This window comes from Pogona vitticeps, chromosome 5 (assembly GCF_051106095.1).
Source record: "Pogona vitticeps strain Pit_001003342236 chromosome 5, PviZW2.1, whole genome shotgun sequence".
NCBI lineage: Eukaryota > Metazoa > Chordata > Lepidosauria > Squamata > Agamidae > Pogona > Pogona vitticeps.
In genome coordinates this window covers 25,373,663-25,396,997 of record NC_135787.1, presented here as the reverse complement: position 1 = coordinate 25,396,997, position 23,335 = coordinate 25,373,663, and the positions used below count along the sequence as shown (strand labels likewise).

Below are 23,335 nucleotides of genomic sequence, written 5' to 3'. Positions count from 1 at the left end.
ATTCACTCAATACTGATAACAGACTTGCACTCACACATTTCAACATTACTCAGAATTAAAGTCTTTATTTTGTTTTATGGTACATACTAATGGCACAATCAGTGGGACAATTAAGGTCAGATCTTGGGGATGAAATACAGGAACCTGTATGTCTGCATAAATCCCTATACCCACCAGACAGCAGAAGGTGATGGGACAAGGGCTGATAGGTCCAATATCAGCACTTAGGCCAGCATCAGCAGAGTAGGCTTAATGCTTCACACCATGCTAGGTTCTCAGTGAGACATGGTCATACTTGTTTCCTTGGGGAAGCAAATATGAACTGTAGCACCACAGGTGCTGCAGTGGACCAATCCTGCCTCCCAGAACTGACTGGGCTGCTATCGGGCTCTGTGCGGTGCTCTGTCAACATTGTCGCGCCAATCACGGAAGAAGCCCAGCCAGCCCTTCCGCACCTCCCCACACAGCCAACCACTCATCAGCTGATTGGGGAGATTCCCTGTCCTGCCTCCACACTGCAGTGGTTGGCTGCACAGGGAAGCAGGGAAGGGCTGGCTGGGCTGCTTCCGAGATTGGCACAATGACAACAACAGAGCCAAGTGCCATGTGGAACCAACCATTGTGGTGCAAAGGCAGGATGGGGAGTGCCCATGTCTATTTTCATCATATTTTTGAAATCTTTTTTTAAAGTCAGAGTGTAGCTGGCTAGCAATATGCATTGGCTAGCAATATGCATGGTGATAGATATCCATATCATGTCTTTAGTTTTTTTAAAATCTATTATTCTTTTCTGTAAGAAAACAGTATTTCCCTCACCCCCAATACAAATGTGTTTCGCATCTGGCCAGCAGATTTAAACTCCATTTAGGCAGAACGGCACTGCGATTTTTGAGTTTTGAATGTGGAAGTACATGCGCACATTCATTTCTTAAAATCAAGAATGGCAAACTTGTTTCTGCTTTTGATCCAGTGTGTCCAAAATATAGAGGCAGTTGTACAGCAAGGTTTGGATTGGCAGTGGGAAAGAAAAATATTCATTGTATGCTTCAACTTAGAAGTAAAATAAAGTCCAGAATCTAAACTTAAGGTCAATTGCACTGTTGGGCACAATCCAAGAACAATTCCATTTCTACTATCAGGACTGAGTACAAAGCTTGCTTTCCTGATGTTATGACACTAAGGCCAGCACATTCATGCAGCCTGGACTAGCAGTATCTCTGTCTCTAACATGGCAAACAAGGTTGGACCAAGATGCTTAGCCGACTGAGGGTAAAGGACAAGATGAAATCTCTCCACCACTGTGTGTTGAATATTACATCAGCACTTGCAAAGAGACTGTATCTCCAATCCCCTTGAAGGCAAGAGACTAAATGGGGCATGGGTAGGACAGGAAATGTGGTACACACAGAAAAGGCAGAGAAGAATGGCCAAATGACTTAGAAGGAACCGACATGAATGTGTCGATGGTGCTCCCATAATTTGCCACCTCTGAAAGTTGCCCCACTCTGTCTAACAATAAGGCCAGCAATGAAGAAAGGATTTGCAATGTTTATATCACTCCAGCCACAAGAGATCCAACTATGGAGTCACTTGACAAGAGAGGAGACAAAGTTATTGCAGAATAATGCATGACTATATATGAAACAGATCTGACATCTTGGAGGAATCCTCATGTAAAAGCTATGAGAAGGACGTAAACATAGCAGCAGTGTTTTCCAATAGCGGTGCTTTCCGGCAGCATCCTTAGGCAATAGTGCTCTGAGAGACATTCATTGGCAAGACATTGTTGATAGTGATCTCCTTTCGTGTTTGACACCGGATCATTGCGAAGATAGCCCTTCGAAACCTGCAGGTGGACATTTTGAATTAAACTCTAAAAATCAGTGGCAGTTTCTGCTTGGTGGGCACTCTTATGCATGATGTTCCCCATGACTGCTTCACAGTGCTAACCACCTCCTCCTCCTCCTCTATGCCACTGTTGCAGCTACGCTTCCCCTGGGCCAAATCGACTCCACCTCTTAATAGGAAGATGAAAAGGTGTGCCGCAGTCACTGGTTCTCCTCCAGTAACCTCTCGATACTCACAAACCGTCCACATGTAACTCATGATAATGATGAAGGAGGTGTTGTCCCCTTCCCACTCTATCCTGCAACAGAATTACTTACTTTTTGTTTGCAATGACATAAATACAGGGATTATAGAAGGTAGATGACTTGGCAAACAGTGGTGCTATGATTGCCATGGCAGGAGAGATTTTCTTTGGATCTCCAAAGGAAGACCATAAACATACAATAGAGTATGGAGACCAAGCCAGCAGAAACATTAAAATCATCACAACTGACATCTGTAAAAGAAAAGAAAAAAGAAAAATATGTTGTAATGTCTGTATATACTATAGGGGCGGGGGGAGAGAGAAGAGGTTTCAAAATGGGATGGTTTGTATTGTTGTTGCTTTTAAATCTGTTTTAGTCATGCTTTTACCTACCATTTTAATATAATGTTTCTTTCATTCTTGTTTAGTTTTTGATATGGTGTTTTTAGTGATGCAAGCTACCTTAGGTCTTTTTTTTTTTTACAAAGGCAGGTTAGATAGATACAAAATAAATAAGTAAATAAAATGCTCCAGAACCTGCAGTTAGTCATCATAACAAAAACAGAAGTTTATCATCTCTGCTAAAAGCAGATTCATTTGTCTAACAAGATTTTGGAATGTGCGTATTTGAATGCTTACAATCTGACAGACCTTGAAGGCATCAAATCAGTTTCAGTTTACTGATTTGTCAGTTATTAAATTTAAGCACATTTGATATTCTAAACTATAGTTTAGATCAAATATTTATAAATTAAATATTTTTCCACGGATTTCATTCATTTTTGCATTTTTCGTCAGACACTACAGCAATCTATGCCAAACCATTAACCTCCTTCCATGGTAACATTTATATCAAATTTATGTCTAATCAGAATCCGCTGGTGACATAACACAGAAACACCAGAACATGGTGGGTTATAGGCTGTCCTTTTGTGCACAATACATAAACCATGTCAATGCAAAGAACTTCAGTGAGGAATTTGTGATGCAAACCAAGAATCAGTTAGAAAAATGTTACATGCTTACTGGAATGTAAATAAAATCATTGAGACGACGGCATTTCCAGATAGGAACTGCCCACATTTCTCACGTAGATCACTAACAGATTATTTTTTTAATTGCAGGCATTGGGAACCTCTGGCTCTCCAGATATTTTAGATGTCAACTACCCAAAAACTCAGCCAGCATGGGCTAAAGGACTATGGAATATATTATATTCCGAAACATCTGGAAGACCAACAGTTCTATACATGTTTTATTAACTGTTACCTCTCAACATCGAAAGAGACTTTCTGAAAAAAGAAGAAAAACTGTCAGAATGACCATACCTTCGTTACATCTACTTGATCAGACCAATCTATGTTGATGCCTTCCAGACAAGTGTTCCTGGTATATTGTTTCATGGTTTTTGAAACATTGTAGTAACAGAAGAACATAACGGATAACGGGATGACAAAATTTACAGCAATTACAGACATTGTGAAAGAAACAAAGGATCTGAAAATGAAAAATGCAAAGATTACAGAAATTCATTCATTCTGGATTTATTATTACTTTAGACCCAAGAAACCTTTTACGAAGTTCAGAGTGTATTTTAAACATGTGACACAACATCCCAAAACAGAAATATAGTATCTTGGGCCTGTTTAGACACCAAGGTGATAATCGTAAATCTACCTATCAGGGAGCAAATTATGACTATCTTATTCCTACTTGTCAGGGAGTAAATTCCATTTAATTCAATGAGTCCTACTTCCAAGTGAATGTGCATAGGATTGCACTGCCAATGTGTCCCAGGCAAGTGCCCACAATGTCCCCCCCCTTTTTTTAATATACAGATACAATTATTTTGACTCATACATGTCTGTTTCCCCAGTCTATCCATAGTGCACTGGCAAAGGATGCTTAAGCCAGTGTCCTGTTCAATGTTCAGCCCCTGATTGAACTCCAGCTGTGGCAGCTGCTGTGGTGATCTGAAAGGGTGTCAGCCATGTGTCTTATTATGTACAACTGGCACTTCATCATATCACTACGGCAGCTTCCATCATTCCTCATATGTATAAATATTGAATAGGAAACTAGCTTGCCTTTTGATTTTAAGGATGTTTAATTTTCAATTTCAAATGAAACATAAGCAACCAAATAGAATTTTGGTATAAAAAAATCAATAAAATAAAGTTTTACTGGAAAAAATTAATTCCTGCGACAATAATGATTATCATTGTTGAAATCCAGTAACAACACATTGTGATATATAATGATTAATACAGTTAACCCCTTTCTCTTACTCATGGATAGAGAATGTGGGAGCCTCCAAATTTCATTGGACTTCAACTCCCATGATCCCTGAAGCATAGGCTGTGGTGGCTAGGTCTGATGGGAGCTCCAGCCCAATGGCCTCTTTGAGGAAAGTTTCATGGTACAAGGAGTGCTGGTTCCTCAGAAGGTACCCTTCACCACAGTCTATCTCTTCACTGCCATTGTCACGAACTATTGTTGCTCCCTCTTCTGTTCTATTTATTTCCAGCACTTCCTTGCCTGACAGGCACAGAACCAGTACAGGCTTCACTACCACTGCTGTCTGAACCTGAGTGAGAAGCAGGTCAACATAAGAGCAGTTTGCAATGGGGAAGTTTCAGGGGCTTGAGTTAGTGACACCTTGCTTTGGAGGGACAGATGCTCAACCGTGCCTAACCTTGATGCCAACTATAAACGCAAGCAGATTAAAGGACTACAAACACATAGACGCAACTCCTGATTGAAAACATACGCATCATTTTTCCTCCAGTTTACAGTACAAGTGGCTCCAGTTGGATCAGGGGCATAGCTTGCCCAGCCTACCACCGGCATGGAGGCCCAAAAAACTGCATTGATCCAGGCAGCAAGAATCAGGGCTGTGTAGTTCCTTGCCGTGAGTCTACTACCTGTTGACAAGCATACATTATTATTTCAATTCATTTTCTTGTCTCTTGTAACATTCTACTTTGAAGCACATACACAAAGGTTGTCATGGTATTAAAATGCTAAAATCTCTAAATATACAATATCATCAACCTAAATTATTCACACTTTGGGGGGGAAACCCTCCTTCTTATTAATTCCAAATTTTATCTTGGGTTGGCAAAATTAGAATATGACTTATAGACTGTTGGTGTTCGTACATGCCATCAAGTTGTCTCTAACTTATGGTGACTCTATGAAAGAGAAATTTTCAAAATGTCCTGTTCTCAACAGCCCAGCTCAGTTCGTGCGGATTCAAGCTTGTGACTATATTAGGGAGTCAGTCCAACTCATATTTGGTCTTCCTTTTTTCCTGCTGCCTTCAACCTTTTCCAGCATTTTCATATTTTATTTTAGAGAATCTTGCCTCCTCATGATGTGCCCAAAGTAGGACTGCTTCAGTTTCAACATTTTTGTCTGTAGAGATAGCTCAGAGTTGATTTGCTCTAGAACCCACTTTTTTGTCTTTCTGGACTTCACCAAACCTTGTAGAGGAGAGTCAGGGAAAGCTTCTCTGTGATTCTGGTGCCTCTAGGTGTTGGGAGTGGGATTTTATAGAGTTTTAAAGGCAAAATGAATCAGCAAATCAATTTGTGATTTGTGATTTGTTGACCTTGATGAATCATGAATAGAAACAAATTGCCATTTTTCTGATTCATGCCCTTCTGTACTTCAAATATTCTGGTCTACTGCAACTCCTGTGGTTTCTTAACACTGAGCATACTGGCTGGGGCTTATAGGAATTGTAGGCCAAAAGACTGGGAGAACAAATGAGTAAAGATTATCTTGCATACATGCATGCAGATGCACAAACATACAAGCCAGCCACTGAACTTGTTGCCCTGCTTTCATCATTTTCTATCTCTTATTTTTCAGATCTGGTATACATGATCTCCTGTATCCAACATCAATAAAAAAAACTCTATATATGATGTTAACTCCATATCAATAACAAGAGTAATTCTGCTAAAATAACAGAAAGATCTGTTGAAAAAGAGAAAGTCACACTTTATAGAAGACTAGGATATAATTTGCTCATGAAGAAATAACAAAATATATTCATATTGGGTAAATAACTAAAATCTATCATAGACTTCATAAATGTGAGACAAATACATGTCATACCAATATGGGGCTTGCAAATTGTCAGGTAACGGTCGACAGCAACAACTGTAAGCAAACCAATACTTGCCATTCCAAAGAAGATATTCAGAGCAGCATAGATCTGAAATTTGAGACACAGTATAAAGTATTAATCCACCATTTTCTTAAAACGTTCTTAATTTCTCATTAACCTGTCAAGCCAGATGTCCAAGTTAACAAGCTTATGAGAGCTCAAGAAGGAAGCAGCTGTCCACATGTCATTTATATTCTGTTTATGAAATGGTTTCCAAAAAGGTAACCATATTACTTTGTTTTAGCATGTTGGCAAAAAAGGGGAGGGGCAAATATTCCAGCACCTTAAAAGCTAAAAAAAATTATCTTAGAATAATAACCTAAGACCTGCAGAGCTAGAAGGGACCCTATAGATCATTGAGTCCAGCCAGTTGTCAAGGAGGCACAGTGGATAATTGAACATCCGGTCTCTGGCTCCACACCCAGACGCCTAAACGGGATTTGTTTCCCTGTGAGCTTTTGTGGATCAAAATCCACAAAAACAGAACTGTTATTCTTTAAGATACCGTAATATTTTGCACACACATGTACATCTTTTGCCAACATTTATGAAAGCATTTCTTTGAACTGCTGCCAAGCTAACCAAAAAGGCCTTGTGGGTTGCTCTACCAGAACGCCATCCACAGTAGGGCTCTTGTAGCAACTCCATTGCAGTATTTTCAGCAAAACTTGACTGCTTTTTTTAATACTGATATTCCTTATTACTGGTTTTAATTTAATTTTATTCCGTTGTTTTTTACACAGTTTTACATACTACATTTATGTTCTTTGTGCATATTTTGTTCTAATTATTATTTTTTTAATTGGGGAATGCAGGCAAACAACACCTGCATCAGGTCCATGGGCCAAGTGGATTCCATACCTGATTCTTTACTTGCTATGTTCCTTCACCCTTTCTCTTTGACCCACCTCTTACCTAGCTTGTCAGAAGTGGTTGACCATTCCCATCTTCTGGGGTCACTGAGGAACTGTGCAGCTTGCCGAAGACTGCATAGGCAAGTTCTTCTCCCAAGAGGCCCAGTGGGGAACTGAACTCCCAACCCCAGTCGCTCAACTTTACTTGAGCTATCTGGCCACCTTCTGTCTTTCTACTGGCTTCTAATTTTCCTTACAGCTGAAGGATGAGCAGCATCCCTGTGTGAGAAGTCCTTTCCCTGCGCTACCCAAAGTAGCCACCTAGTGGCAAAGGTGATGCTGATGCTACTTGAATTAATATGTAAGGGACTCATTTCGAGAACCACATTAATCTTTTACAACCAGCCTTCTGCCAAATATGAACAGATTTACTACAGGGTCAGTTTTGTGGATTAGAGCCTACTCTGTCAGCTATTAACTCTTGGAGCACACCTACTGCATTCCATGGAGTTCTTTACTATTCTATGTGTCAAAGAAGCAATCTATTCATGCCTCTCGTTATAATCAGTCCAGAATGTTTTGTTTCAAAAAAAAGAAGCAGAGAAAGAGGTTAATCATAGATTGATGTAATTAATGGTCACGTCACAAATATTTGGTCCAGTTCCACTATTCTGGATAGTAGGACTGGACCAGCCGCCCCAAGTAGACTTCAGTCTAGATGGGCGGGGTATACATTTAATTCACTAATTAATTCACTAATTAATTCATTAGATAGATAGATAGATAGATAGATAGATAGATAGATAGATAGATAGATAGATAGATAGATAGATAGATAGATAGGTAGGTAGGTAGGTAGGTAGGTAGGTAGGTAGGTAGGTAGGTAGGTAGGTAGGTAGGTAGGTAGGTAGGTAGGTAGGTAGGTAGGTAGGTAGATTCTTCACTCAAGGTATTTAATAGTTTTCTGGTTTTCCAAATTCTAATGTGCTGCTGGGTACTCTTATTTTGTACAGAGTCAAACAGAATATATTTGGTCCTTTATGTCTGAACATCTAAGTACCTGACAACCTGTGTAACCAAATTTCCAGCTTCCATGCAGATCTGAAGCTGCAGACATGGGGTAACCAATTCCACTCACTCCAATATCAGTGAAAGCCAGATTAATAATAATGGCATTGGTTGCTGTCCGAAGTTCCTTATATTTAACAAAGATACCTAGAACGATTATGTTACTGAGAAGACTTATGACCCCTGTCAAAAGATCAAAACAGGAAAAACAAAGCAAAAAAATTAGCATCCGCATGCATTTGTTCAGATAAATTACATTATAAAGCTAAGCAGCAACATTGAAGTCCTGGACCATTTATACTTCAGCTCATCATCACTCAGTAAGGTCATTTTTAAATAAATTTTCTATCTACAAAACCTCAAAAGCAAGACTCAGTGAAGACTAAGTATGCATATATTTTTAGTATATTGCTATGAAAATTGATAGAATATATAATTTTATAGAAAAGTCTTGCTTTTGTTTTTAAAATAGATGGTTTGGAAACACCAACTGGTGCAAAATGCTGTTGGCTAAGGCTGGTTACCAGGAATGTGCGACCTCCTGTTGCAGCTTCACTGACTGCCAGGTTTTGGAGCCTTATTCAAAGTGTTCCTTATGACCCTTAAAGGGCCTCATGACTCAGATCCAAGCTATCTGAAAGACTCCTCTACAAACCTGTATGTATAAAGATCCTCAGGGATGTACCTTTCCCCTCTAACTCCTTGTTGATGTAATAATGTATCTGAACCCCATGTTTTTATATTGCCACTGACGTTTTGGTACTTCCCTGTGGAGTTGATTTTTTTAGGTTACCTGTTTTTATATTAACTTCTGAGATGCGGTGGTAGTAATTATTTTCTCTTTTTTATTGTCATTGCTGCTGATGGGATGTTTAAAAGCCACCTTTTAAACTGGCTTTTAAAAATCTTCAACTTTCTAATTTTGCTAATCATGGCTCCATGCATTTCTCTTTCTCGGATTTAAAAGTTCATAAGTAGGTAGCTTCTAAGACATGGGCCATGGTTAATTGTGATAATGGCCAAGAAAAGCTGAAGAATCCAAACATTCTTAGAAGACAGCTGTGCATAGAACACATTACAAGTCATTTGCTTAATTGCAGTTTGCAGGGCATGTGTTGTTCACTTGTTCATGCATGGATGGTTTGTGCAGTTTTTCTAAATTTAAAAGGCTTTGGGGGGAGAGTAAATACGTAGGCAACTTTATGTAGGATGACTGTCAGCAGATATCCACCTAAACATACTATCATCCAACACAAAGTATCTTAAACCACAGTTCAGAAAGTACTTCTCTTCCCGTGAGACACAAAAAGCTGCGCCTTAAAAGAGCAAATGTTGTCATTCTTCTTGGTCTGTTTGAACAATAAAAGCTATGGCCTGAAACGGAGCAGAACACTCCGGTCTCAAAGGATGATTAATTCCTAGCCAATTAAACTTCCAAATGCTGCCACATGGCACATATTACCTATTGAATCCCTGGGATTATCTACTGTGAGGAAGAGGCATTTCCTCAAAGAAAAGTCCGGTTAGCTTGTTTGTGAGGGAGATGCCCTCCCCCCCATGTTCTGAAGCAATTATGACTCTGTTTCCATGATAACAAGAATGAGGCAAATCTAACACTCTTCATACAGAGACATGCTGAAATTTTCTTGGGGGTGGGGAATGAAAAAAAATACCCCTGACAGAAACTTAATTGAAAAAGTTAATCCAGAAATGTATGGCCCTCCAGATCCCGTCGGACTGCAGCTACCATCAATCCTAGCTGGCATAGCCAGTTTAGAAGGAAAGAAGGGGTCTGCAGTCCAGTATTCGGACAACTACTAGTTCACGACTGTCCCTGTTGTAGCCAAGAGATGAAAACGCTCCAGGACCTGCCTGGGCTCCTTCTAAAGATATCTAGACTCTCAAACAGAGATGCAATGATCCATAGGGTCCATTCCAGCTCTGCAGGTCTAAGAATACCGTCATTATCATCATCACCACCATCATTATGAAAGTAATAATTCAACATCACTGGGGGCTCCAAGTCTCCCAATCTTTACTAGAAATTCAGAAATTGATCCTATTTAGTTCAAAGACAATTACCCCAGGTAATCAGGTACAGGACCGCACTTTCAGAAGCCATAGACTGTTTGTTAGTGCCATCATAAACTGGACATTTCACAAGGCAGCAGAAATTTAATCTTCCTGCATTTATGGGCTACTCATGGTACAGCTATACAGTTTTAAACCCTGGATGTAAAGGTTTTATTGTGGGGGAAAATTTAGATGATTATGTGTATTACGTAAGGCACACATTTGCGTTCTATTCTTTCCATTATTACTGCATGTTTTAACAATTGCTTCTATGTTCTCAAGATATTAGAAAAACCTGACACAACTATTCTTATACTAAAGAAAAATACTCTCAACTTGGTCAGTTTCAGAGTTTAAATCCTAGCATCCTCAATACAGGAAGAAATAAAACAGAATTTGTTCCTTCTGTGAAACATGTTACCTGAATTTCCTTTGGAACAAACACTAATAAAAAATTAACCTAAAATTGACAACGGACAGATTTATAACTATGGACATGACAAACCAGCTGCCTTCAGATTACAGCAAAGGGGGGGGGAGAGAGAATGGGTGCTACAGCAAGCAGTATCAGCCAAGGGTCTTATGTAAGTCCCGTATGCGTTTGCCCCATCATCTGTCACCAGCTGGTGGTCACTGGTGAACACACACACCTGCTTGCCTGCAGGACCACATGCTTCAGCCCTGAAGTCCAACCCTAATTGTACTACTACATGTCACCATTATTCCACGCCTGGATGAGCACAGCTGGTCATTTTCAAAATGCCCTATATATCATTAGATCCCCAAATCCTTCAGAACTAAAACATATGGTATAAGCAAGAACGTCTGGTTTAAGCATTTTTCTTCTAGCAATCCTAATATTTTTGATAAGATGAACACAAGATTACATGGGGGAGAGCAACTGATCAAACCAAGCATGCAAAAGGTTATTCTTAAGCGTTCTTGGATGCAGAAATGGAAATGATGAAGCACTCAAAACTGCAATTGAAACAGGCAGTTACTTGCTCTTTAAGAGGACAGCACTGATGAGTTCCTGCTTCTTCACAAATGCCAAGTCTACATAGCCACTTGAAGCTGGAGCATAAAACCTCATAAACAAAAATGTGACAGAGGATAATGCCAATTGGACCATCTCTGGTATCACACCATATGAAGATTGACTTGAAGGGTTAATGAGACATTTGATAGGAAAACGTCAATGGAGACTTAAGAGACAATTACATGGTTACTTATTCCGGCAAGTTGTTCTACTGAAAGCACAGAAAAAATACATCCTTTTATTGAGCCCAGACATTCCTATATGGGATTATATTATTTTGCACGTTGACAGAAATCAGCACCTGTAGTGGAGCAATCCTATTCACGTCTAATCAGAGTAAACTCCAAAGTCAACTGGACTTACATCCGGTGGAATGCAAACAGAATTGCAGCCTTGAAGTTTATGATCCCACATATTGAGACTACAGCTTCCAATCCTGTTCTTAGTGTCCTATTTTGTTTCTTTCTAGATTTATGTACATTTCGGTAAAGTTAATTAACATTGTCAGGTTTTCTCTTACTTTTCTGTTGCACATACCTCAGTTAATTAGTAAACCTTACTTAGTTCCAGATTCTACCAATATTCATACCTGCAGTTATCAAATAAGCTGCGACTATGTTGTGTTCAGTCTGAGAAAAAGCTGACGGAGGCTCATTTTCACTCTCCAAAGGGTTACCAGAATCATTCAAAAACATTGCAGGGAAGAGAAAATTGAGAAATCCCCTCCAGAGCAATCTTCCAAAAGGCCATTCACCAGGGGGGAGAAATACATCAACCCTTTTCAGGCAAATGTTTGCTCCATAAAAATGTCTTATAAACAAGTTCTTCTCTCCTGAAATGCTCCCAACAGGATTCCAGCTAAAGAGAAAAAAGGGTTTACATTCCCAGCCTTTGAAAGGGGGAGGCTTGTTAGCTCAACAAAGAACAGCACAGAGCTGTGTCTAGCTTCAACAAGATGCTTATGCTTCATGGCCTTATTACTGAAGAGATTAGCTGTCGCATAAACCCCAGATTTTGTACTTCATACTTTTCTCCCTCCCCTCCTTTCTTTTCGTTCAATGTTGCCAAAAACTGGTAAGACTTTATGTTTTCAACTTGCTCCAGAATTCTGACATGCTAAAATGCTTGCAAGCAGCAATCAAGTAAAAGTATATCTCTATTGTTATTATTATTCTCTTCTGACACAAGACAAAATGCATGTCAGCTTGAATCAAAATCTACCTATTCATAGTTTTTTGCAGACTCATGTGATAATTTGAAATCCTGGCTTAAAATATCTGTAAACTTGAAGTCTGGCCTCTCCCATGCAGGCCTATCTGTTTGAAAAACCCTACTCTGTTTACCCCTGCCTAAAAATCCCTCTCCATCTTCTGTAATAACCCAGGGAAGATTTTTACCGTATTTTTCCATTTATAAGACAACCCAATGTATAAGATGACCCCCCCTTTTTTTTTCTAACCCCAAATTAGAAAAAGCAGGGATCAAAGAGCTCCCTTTTTGCTAAGCCCCGTGCCTTCACAAAAGGCAAGGAAAGTGGCTGTCGAAGTGAGTGCCACTTTTCCTTGCCTTTTGAGAAGGCACGGAGCTGAGCAAAAAGAGAGTAACACCTCCCCTTCCTTTTTGCCAAGCCCTGCATCCTTGCCTTTTGAGAAGGCACTGAGCTTAGCAAAAAGGATGGGGAAGCATTTCTATCTTCCTTTTTGCTAAGCTCCCTGCCTTCTCAAAAGGCAAAGAAAAGCAGCAGTCCCTTTGAGAAACGTCTCCCCTTCCATTTTGCTAAGCCTTTGCAAAAGGCAGTGGTAAAGAGCTGCCTTCCATGTATAAAACGACCCTCAATTTTTTCTCAAGTTATTTAAGGAAAAAGTGTTTTATACACGGAAAAATACGGCTCATTGGAAACTACTGAGAAAAGGCACCTGTCCTCTTAAACTTCATAAAGAAGTGGCACCTATTAACAAGCTGTTATATGACCAACATAACCCTTTGTCTTATTGTTGTGTCAATTATTACTTGAATTTTTGGCTTCCTCTTCCTCATTTCTTCTGAGTTCCTCCCCCCATCAACAATGCCCATCATTCGTCTGGAATCTGGCCGAACTGTCTACCTCTGTTACCAATCCCTTTGTATCTCTTCCTTATTTTAGCTTTCTGTCTCCACACCCAGTCTTTTGATCCTTGTCTTCTTCCTTCATGCTCACAAAACCATATGGCAGCCAAACAATTTTTCAAAGCCTGTTACTGTACTTCCTGATTGGGATAGGGAAATAAGTTGCAGAGCAGAACAAATCTCACACATGTCCCCCATAATGAACAAAAGCCTTCAGAAGGGGAGATCTTCCTCCTTCTGGGAGCACTTTAAGCACTTTGCATACTTCGGAGTAGCCTTTTCGGCATTGTGGTACCCCTATTTTGTACAGGGGTTTGACTCCAATGTTGAGGGCAGGGACAGTCAGACTTTACCCTGAGAGAAATGGATTAAATGTTTTCAGATAGTTGTGTGAAAAGACATGACTGGGGAATCAGAAAGACAAGAATACATAAATGAAGAAATTTCTAGCATCACAATGACTTTTGAAATTTTCTGCCCAGCATGCCTTGGAGTCTCTTATTGCAAGGTACTAAGGAAGATAAATCTATCTCAGCATCTACTTCCGTCCTACTATCGTAGTACTATAGAGTGTCCTAACATATGGCATCCTCTCACGGTATGGGAGTTGCACTGAAATGGACAAAAAGGTTTTACAGAGAATTACTAAAATTGCCCAAAATATTATTGGACTTCATCTTCTAACCTTGGACAACATCTTTGCATCTTGCTGCTTGAGGAAGTCACTAAATATTCTCAGAGACTCTTCCCAACCTGCTTATAACTTTTTTGAACTGTTGCCTTCTGGCAGAAGATACAGAGCAATTAGAACTTGGAAAACATTTTTGAACAGTTTTTATCCTAGAGCTATAACTGCACTTAAGAACTTAAGAATCACCAGCAGTGAATTGTTGGACTGTATTACTATCACATGGTCCGTTGTGTTGTATGTCACGTGGATACTATGAGTTTTAGGTGGGGTTTTGGGATTTAGGGATTGTTATGAGGGTGTAGGTGTGTTTTTGATCTGGTCTCGGAGTGTTCTTTGTGAATTTTGTTGTGTGTGTATACGGTGTATATACATTCGATGACAATAAATTGTTATTATTAAAGGACAAAAGAAGGAAAACATACGTAAACTGTTTGTTTTGTTTGCTTTTTTTGTTAAGACCAAGATTTGCTAAATATATTTTAGGATATCTGTCAGCCTGAAATCATCTCTGGTACGGCAGTAAGGAACATAAAAGACAATATAGCAGGAGAAAAAGAAATCTGTATGAAACATACTGTATTTTCCGTGTATAAAACGACACTTTTTCATAAAATCATTTGAGGAAAAACCGAAGGTCATTTTGTACACTGAAGGAGGCAGAAGCAGAGGCAAAGGAGCAGCCACAATCAGCCGCTTCTCACGGCTGCCCATTGATTGCTGCCGCCGCCACCGGATCACCTCCTCCAGCACCACTCACAGACTCTCTTCAGGCAGGGGACAAGGCAGCGACGTGAACTGGAGGTGAGGCCTGGCAGGAGGAGGCATCAATTGGACGGCGGCAGCAGCAGTCAATGGGCAGCTGTAAGAGGCGGCTGAGGGCAGCTGCTCCTTTGCCAACATCTCCTCCTCTGCCTCCTGTTGCTGCTGCCTCTATCACAGGACAGCCTCCTCCAGCAACACTCGCAGGCTCCCTTCGGGCAGGGGACAAGGCAGCGACATGATCTGGCGGCGGAGGCAGCAGCAGCAGGAGACAGACACGGAGCCGTCCCTTGCAGCTGCCTACTGACTGCTCCTCTGCCAAGGGACAAAATTAGGGGGTTGTCGTATACATTGGGGGGTCGTATACACGGAAAAATAAGGTACATCAGATTTGCAGCTGAAGAAAGATTACAATATTTACATCAGGAATGTATATGGCAAATTACAGGTTCAGTCATCCTAGATTCAGGTTAAAAAGCAGCTGTCAAACTCGAAAGTTTATTTCAGACATCAGTTCAAATGCAAAGTTATCAAACTAAACACAACATTTCCTGCTCCAAAATCTTGTCATTCGCAGATTAATGAGCTAGTCACACTTGGGTCTCGTTTAAACCTAACTGAGAAGTCAGGACTTAAATAAGACATTGTGCCACTTAACCTGCATCCAATACTATTGCTTTTAAAGCTTCAAGATGTACGGAACTTTAAAGCTCAGTTGGAAAAAAGAAGGCTGCAACCACAGACATGCCACAAAGTAGGTATGAGTAAATATTCACATGATTGCATAGAAATGGCTTTTCTAAGAACCACTGAACAGATTTGCTTAGTTCATACACCAAGTGGCATAAAAATAATCCAAAACATTTTAAGAACAGTTCCATCAAAAAGTTGAGATTTAGGAGACTTACCATATATCTGGAATTCCGCTCCATTTTCATATAAGCAGACAACCTGCAGCACATGCAGAGCACTCCCCAGCATAAAGTTGGAAGGGATAGCTCTGCTCACATATATAATTTTGTGCAGAAATGGAAACCTGGATACAGACATGTTGATACTTTGCTCCCAGTTAAACAGGTCTTCAGGATGCTATAAATATCTCTTCTGAACTCTGGTTTATTCACATCATAAAAAACACAAATTCCATGTGCTTTTCAAGATTAAGTGCCCCCTCCCTCGGTAATAACAGAAATTTAGTAGCTGCCTCTTGCCATAGTCTTCCTAAACAGATAGCACCCCCACAAGTCAGATGCAACCAATATGAGATTTCAGTTGTTCTTAAATTCCTGAATAATAACTGCTAGATAAATTTCTCTGGTTTATTTGACAATGTGTAATGACAGCACATTTCTGTGCATGACACCTCACTATTCAAATCACAGCTCTGAATGCAGGACAAAAACACACACATCTCACCAATTCATACTGGACACCTACAAGTGTAGTTTCAACTCCACTGTTTTGCGATAAAAACATTTTTTCCCACATGGGTGTATCATAAATTTCTGAATTTAAATTAAATCTAGTCGATAACTCTGTTATCTTTATGTACTCTTCCATGGACCCATGGGATCCATTTTAAGAATTACAAAAGCCAAAATGGAAAGACACCCCGCCCCCCCCCAAAAAAAATGTGTGCGTGGTATTTCGAGTCATCAAACTTTTAAACTATCAGAGATTAATTTTTTTCCAACTTCAATATGAGGTTTTTTTAAAAATTGCTTGTTTCAAAATAACATTCCATTTAATTTCTAAAGACTGAGATCCAGGTAGATTTCAAGACAAGCATTTGTAGTTCTTCTTAAACTGTGCCATTTGAATACAAAGTCCATGAACCATAGATAGGCAAGTATTTAAACCATCCATTTTCCAGTACTGTCAAGTTAAAAAAATCTTCTCATATTTGTAGATGAAAGCATACACTGTGTTTCCAAGAGCTTCACTTAATGTCCTCTGCCTAGTTTGAAAGAAAAGAAAGTCACAATTAGTTCTTCCACATCTAGTCTTAGCCCATAGCAAATTACAAAAACAACAGTCTGTGAAATGTACAGCTATTGCCAGCTACGTCCACCAGTGCCTGTAGCCTCACTGACATTTCAGTTTACAATTTTAGCTTTCCTTGAAAAACTAAGTTTTAATTTAAATTGCATTTCAAATTAGATAACTGAATTTAATCATTTTATTGCCTGTGATTTTATTGTATTATAATCTTCTATAGCAGTGGTCCCCAACCTTGGGTTTTACCCAGATTTTATTGGACTACAATTCCCAGAAGCCTTCACCACTAGTTGTGCTGGCTGAGGTTTCTGGGAATTGCAGTCCAAGGACATTTGGGCTTCTCAATGCTGGGAAATACTGTTCTATAGTTTTAAACTATTCTACAAACTGCCCTGGATCCAGTTCTAGCAGAAAAGTGGCATATAAACTGTATAAATAATTTAAAAGGGCAAGTTTAGTAACCAGGTTTCTCTAGCTATAAAAGATTTCTCAGCAATGTGTCACCCACTAGATCAGTGCTTCCCAAGCTTGGGTCTCAGATGTTCTTTGGCTAAAACTCCCAGAAGCCTTTACTAATAACTGTGCTGGCCAGGATTTCTGGGAGTTGTATCCAAAAACATCTGGGGAACCCAAGGTTGGGAACCACTGCACTAAATAGATATGTGGATTTACTGACAGTGCTCCGTAAAGTAGCAACAGCTATGATCTGTGTTACATACTGCATTACTGTGTGACACTGCAATGCCACAATGCAACATCTCTCTGACCCTAAAATACACACCTTCCTAACAGCACCACTGGTGCCCCACCATGCTACTCAAGATCTTTCGCTCCTACCTAAAAATGCCTAGCACTCTTGCCAATCAAGAAATCCCCTCCTTGATCTGTCTCCTGGGGACTTCCTGTGCTTTTAGCACGGAAAGCACAGTACGCTATATAGGATGTGGGTACTGTTAACAAACATATCATCCTCAGAACATCAGCCTGACCTTTTGAGAGCTACCACTGCAGCACAAAATACTACTAACCCTCTCCTGTATTTTCATGCTACATGGGGGAAAAACTGATGGACAAGCTATTGGGAAAACATGTCTTTCCTAATGGATAAGAAACCCCTCATATGTTTCGAAGGAATCTTCCATTGCCAAAACAATTACTGAAGCACAACAACAGGCAAAGAACCAAATACTGGACCAATACATTAACTAAAAATTCCAAGACCCACATCTGTTTAAACTCATATAAATGAGTATACTTACCCCTAAATCCCCGACCACCACCTCCACCGCCTCGTCCTCCTCGGAACCCTCCACCACCTCTGCCACCCCTGAAACCACCTACAAACAGATAAAAATAGAGAAAGTTAGATTTTTTTATGGCAGCAAGTGGATAAGAATAAATAGCTTTAGCAATCTATATGAAGATTTCACTAATACCTTGCTTTCAAAACAGCTTTTTTCCTTACCTCCTAGAAAGATATTTATTTCCTTATTACAGTAGTAGCAGCTCTACTAGCTTCTCCCAATTTGGTGCTCTAGAGTTGTGCTGGATTAGGAGTTCCATAATCCTCCACAGAGATCGCAGAAACTGTAATCCAACACACTTGGAGGGCATCAGATTGGTAGAGGTTGTCTCAAACACATTACTAGAAAGAACGCTACTTACCTCCACCTCTGCTGCCTCCTCTTCCTCCACGCCCTCCTCTACCACCTCTTGGAGGTCCTTTCTCACCTGGAGGCCTTGGCAAAAACCTCTGAAGAGGGAGCAATTTTGCCGGATCGATATAAAACTAAAACAGAAGACCGGCATTATGCTTTGCACAAGTTTCACTTTCATGTACACAAAAAAGTCTGTGGCATCTTAAAGACTAGTAGATGTATTATGACTATGAATTTTTAACTATAGCCCACTTCACCAAATAATAATGGATATTATTTAAAATGGTGAGGTTCGCTTGATCCAGTTGTTCATGACCAAGCCTCATAAGATAAATGCAACAAGTTAACCAGAGCTAACAACTGCATTTTTCAGTGCTCCATTTGCTCACTCACAGCTTAGTCCAAATGAACTCAAGAGGACTGCAGCTTTAGTTATCACTAATTATAGCTGGCAGTGCAAGCAGCAAGATATACAAATAAAAATATCAATAAAGGCTACCGCATACTGTCCACAATATTAATAAATTTAAAAGCTTAGCTCCAGGCAATGCTATAATTTTGCAAATGACAATTTTTGATTTTTGAATTTGTGATATTTATCCCTCATAAATATTTCATGCAAATGTATGTACCAGTGGGCATGCGTGAATAACATTTTGTGGTGTAAAAGAGTTTCGTATATATAGTTCAGAACTATGAGAATCTTGTTGATGAGTGCCGCACGATACATTCACCAAATATTAATGGTCTCTTACCTTCTGTAGTTTTTTAAACGAGGAGGCTTTCATATTTTCTGATAGTTTGACTGAAAAATACTGTTAGACAATAATTCAAGGAGAATAAACAACCTTTACTTTTTCTCAATAATCATATCAATGAGTGTCCCTTCAGCCAATCATAATAGCTTTGATTCAGCATAGTCATGACTAACCTGAATTTTAATTTAAATGAGCCTCTCAGTACAACTTTGCTACCTTTTTAATAATTGAGTTAGAAGTGAACTATAGTATTTCTGAAGAATTAAGATCACCCCATTCTCTTCTGTTGTTTACATTTTAGGCATGATTAGAATAGTAGTACATTACAAGCCCCACTTCACATTTAATAACGAACTGGTAAGTGGTAGAACAGGAATGTGTAGCAAAACCAAAACAGTGTCCTTCTCAAACAAAATTAGGAAAATCCTCTTGTGTAAATTTATGCTGGTGAAAGGTGGATGAGATCACCATGCAGTTTCCACAGTGTAAATTTACATCAATAGGATTTTTGGCTTCAGTGTCATTAGTCATACCTGAGAATTCCTGTATCTGAGGTAATACCAAGTTTTATGGACATTTGACTCAGATGTTTAGTTCAGAAAATATATTCCAATAAAAGGAATTCTTAATCTTAGCTAATCTCTGAAGACCCAGAAAGAGCTATTCAATTTCTTTATACAACCTATGAACATAGACCATATGTTCTGGCTGGAAACAGTGAGACCACAGTCAAGAGAGAACATTGAGCTCTTTTTCTTATCTCTAACATGAAGCTCTCCTATAAAGTCTACAAAATCTATAATAACGTAAAATGACCAGTGTCAAAAAGTTTAAGAAGTTCTTATATCAGGCAGCCAGGAAACAAAACCAGAAATCTGAGATCTAATCTCAAACAGAATATTTCCAGAATATTTAACAATCTTTCTACAAAAGAAACAAGAACTAGCCAATGGAGTATTTCATCTTTTCTTTGCAGATCTTCCCATTAATAAAAATAGTTTCTATGCTGACTAGGAGAGTGGTCTTCCACTCCACTATGCCCAGAAAAGAAATAGAAACTGCCAAAGGAAAAACTGGGGTGGAGGGAGGATCCCTTTCTCTTCTGGCAATCCACTGGACTATGTGCAATTCCTTTCAATCTAATAACCATACACCATCAACTATCTGGCAAATTCCGTTAGTAAGATGGATGCAATGGAATAAGGTCTCAAGATATGGACAATAAGAATGAGGTGCAGGAATCTGAGTAACACAAGCACACACACACACACACACAGACTAGCATGAAAGAGGAGCCTAAAGACATCCCCTACTCATCTGCCTAGTCTCACTTTCAGAATTTTAGTAAATAAAAGCAAAAAGCAGTATTAGTCATTCCATTTTCAGAAAACATTCAGACACGCTGAAATAAAGGATACAAAGTCTCTCAACTGCCCAAATATTTCATCTATTTTTCCAATTTGCTCTTTATTTTCTAAATAAACTGGTGCATTGAAATAAGGTACTTTGTTTTCTTGAGTGGTACATTTGCAAACAATGTCATCTTCACAAGGGTGCATGAACTCTCCCACGACTGCAAAGAAAAGACAATTAATGAAATCAGAAGTCAGACAGTACCTCAATATCTTCTCTGAATTTCCATTAAGAGGAAACATAACTTACTGACTACACTTTCTGGGGGTCCCTGGTCGTATCCTCTGTTGAAGCCTCCTCGTCCTCCACCACGGCCAAATCCACCTCTTCCGCCACCCCGGCCGCCTCTATTGAAACCACCACCACCTCGATTGAATCCACCACCACGATTACCACCACCTCTTCCTCGAAATGACATGCTGCTCTTCTGCTGAATAGAGAGAAGACCGTGAAAACTGACAGCTTTAGTAACAAACCCTCTAGTCCAGGGGTCTCCAAACTATGGCCTGCATTGCCGTTTTGTCCGGCCCGTTCCCTTCAGCCTGTGCGTACTGGGGGGCGGGCGTGTGTGTGTCCATGCGGGAGGCATCTGTGCAGAGGAGTACATGTGTGTTTGGGGGGGGCATGTGTCCGAACAGAGTATGTGTGCATGCATGCAGCCACATGCGTGCACACACACATTCCTGTTCCTTCGGCTCGCAAAACTTTTGAAAATGTCCAGTGTGGCCCTCACTGTGAAAAGTTTGGAGACCCCTGCAACAATCCCTCAACCCTTCTGTGGAACATTTGTGTTATTCATAATGCTGGGTGAACTAACAAGTGTTACAAGTAACACAGAATACTCTACGACTCTTCTAGCAGACAACAACTTTTAAGCCTTTCCAAAATATGTTACATTTTTCCTGCAAAACAACCCAAACCATATACTTTCTTATTCCCTATAAAATCATTGTAACAAAATAATTCTTTGCCTACATAATATCCACTATTTCAGCTCATTACTGTATTTTGCAGTGCCCATTCAATGAAAAGAACATATCATACAAATATATCCTACTGTAATTTGCATTTATTGCTAAATTATTTATTCTACTTCACTTTGACAAAGCACCAAATTCCAAGGAAGCTGACAACACACCATTTTTATATAATTACTTTAATTTGTGCACGCTAAATGCCATCAAGTTGTATACGATGAACGGGAACCCTAACAGGATTTTCAAGGTATATGAAATGTTTAAAGCCTGATTTTACATACACACCCATGAGTTAGCATAGCAATGCAGGGATTTGAACGCAGGTCTCTTGATCTGTACTCTGATACTCCATTTATAAAACAGTGGCTCACTGTATTTCTATACAGTAACAACAGAAGAAGGGGAGCAACGATGACAACGCCTGCTCTCCAGATTTTGGGTATTACTCCTGCTGCTTTTGAAACTTCTAGTGGTTGAAGGCTCAGTGGTGGGCATAGAAAAGAATATCTCATCCCATCACCCTTTAACTTCCTAGTGACAAAACTAGCTGATGAATCAATCAGGAGCATGTAGTACAAAAGACCAGTTTCTGTTTTTATGACTTCCCCAGTTCTCAGTGTGTACAAATATGGTATCCCACCATTGCAGATCCTATGAATGACTCTAAACCTCTGCTTCCAACATCTGAACAGAATTTTTTTTTAAAATAACTCTGTTGCAAAGAGTGGGGAATGGAAACACTCAATACAACTCAAAAATACCAATGAAATAAAACCAGGTGAAAAGAAACTTTAGAGACCAGAATCTGATGCATACCTACTCGGAAGAAAGATCACTAACTCAAATAGGACTTACTCCTAGGGAAGTGTGTTAGGAAATAAGTGATAAAAATCACACACACGTGAATATTCCATGTGTGCACAGCTACTCGGTGTCGCTTAATGCAGAACGAGCCAGACGAGAACTCAAGAACTGGGTTCGAATTCCTGCTCGACCATGGGATCTTGGGGGAAGGCCGATGGCAGCACTGGTAAAGCTACTCCTTAGGTATCTGATAACACGTGTCTGTGCATATTTCCAAAGTAAAGAGACATGATATCTTAAGTCATTTAAAGTGGAGGCAAAGGCACGGGGACGTAAATGCAAACCCCCCAATCCCGAGCTGCGGGAACTCAAGAGAACGACCGTTCCCAAACACTGCAAAGAACGCAGCGCCCGTTACAAACATTTCTCCCACCTCAATCCGTTCCTCGCTTTCCACGTGGTTAGCCTTCACGCTCCAAAGAGCCCCACGCCGGCCACTCGCAAGAACCTCCACGCACCCACAGCGCCTGCCCACGCGGCCAGTCCTCCAGCCAATCCCAAGAGAGCCGGAAATACGTCATCCAGAGAACCTACTCTTTTCCGCTTTACGACGTTTGGGATTTGTGGTTTTGGACCATAGAGATGTCGGCTTGCAAAGCCATAGTTTTTAAGTAGCGATGATTGATCTTTAGGGAACGCTTAGTCCTAGAAACAGTGTTACAGCGACAGTTGGTTCTGTTTCTCTTCTCTTGAGTAAACGTATTAATTTTTTCCTACAAATGTAGGAACAGGGGATAGCTTTATTAGCTCAATGAAAAAAAAACAATGCTACCTTTCGATGTTGTTTGATTTTTTTTGGTGGTTTAAT

At 39.8% G+C, this 23,335-nt stretch overlaps 2 protein-coding genes across 2 annotated transcripts; both read right to left on the bottom strand.

Moving 5' to 3' along the window:
* Nucleotides 1-37: 37 nt before the first annotated feature.
* On the bottom strand, nt 38-12,255 carry RRH (retinal pigment epithelium-derived rhodopsin homolog). The gene is made up of 7 exons (XM_020808834.3): nt 11,893-12,255; nt 8,184-8,374; nt 6,218-6,317; nt 4,863-5,016; nt 3,421-3,589; nt 2,166-2,344; nt 38-1,846 (listed from the first exon to the last, which is right to left on the bottom strand). Exons 1-7 carry the CDS (start codon nt 11,996-11,998, stop codon nt 1,744-1,746), a joined length of 1,002 nt encoding a protein of 333 aa, XP_020664493.2. The 5' UTR covers nt 11,999-12,255; the 3' UTR covers nt 38-1,743.
* A 3,700-nt stretch (nt 12,256-15,955) lies between these two features.
* Nucleotides 15,956-23,023, bottom strand: GAR1 (GAR1 ribonucleoprotein). Its single transcript, XM_078376575.1, has 8 exons — nt 22,901-23,023; nt 20,936-21,113; nt 20,692-20,846; nt 19,271-19,330; nt 18,523-18,646; nt 18,323-18,325; nt 18,117-18,194; nt 15,956-16,816 (listed from the first exon to the last, which is right to left on the bottom strand). Exons 2-8 carry the CDS (start codon nt 21,102-21,104, stop codon nt 16,803-16,805), a joined length of 603 nt encoding a protein of 200 aa, XP_078232701.1. The 5' UTR covers nt 21,105-21,113; nt 22,901-23,023; the 3' UTR covers nt 15,956-16,802.
* Nucleotides 23,024-23,335: the final 312 nt, after the last annotated feature.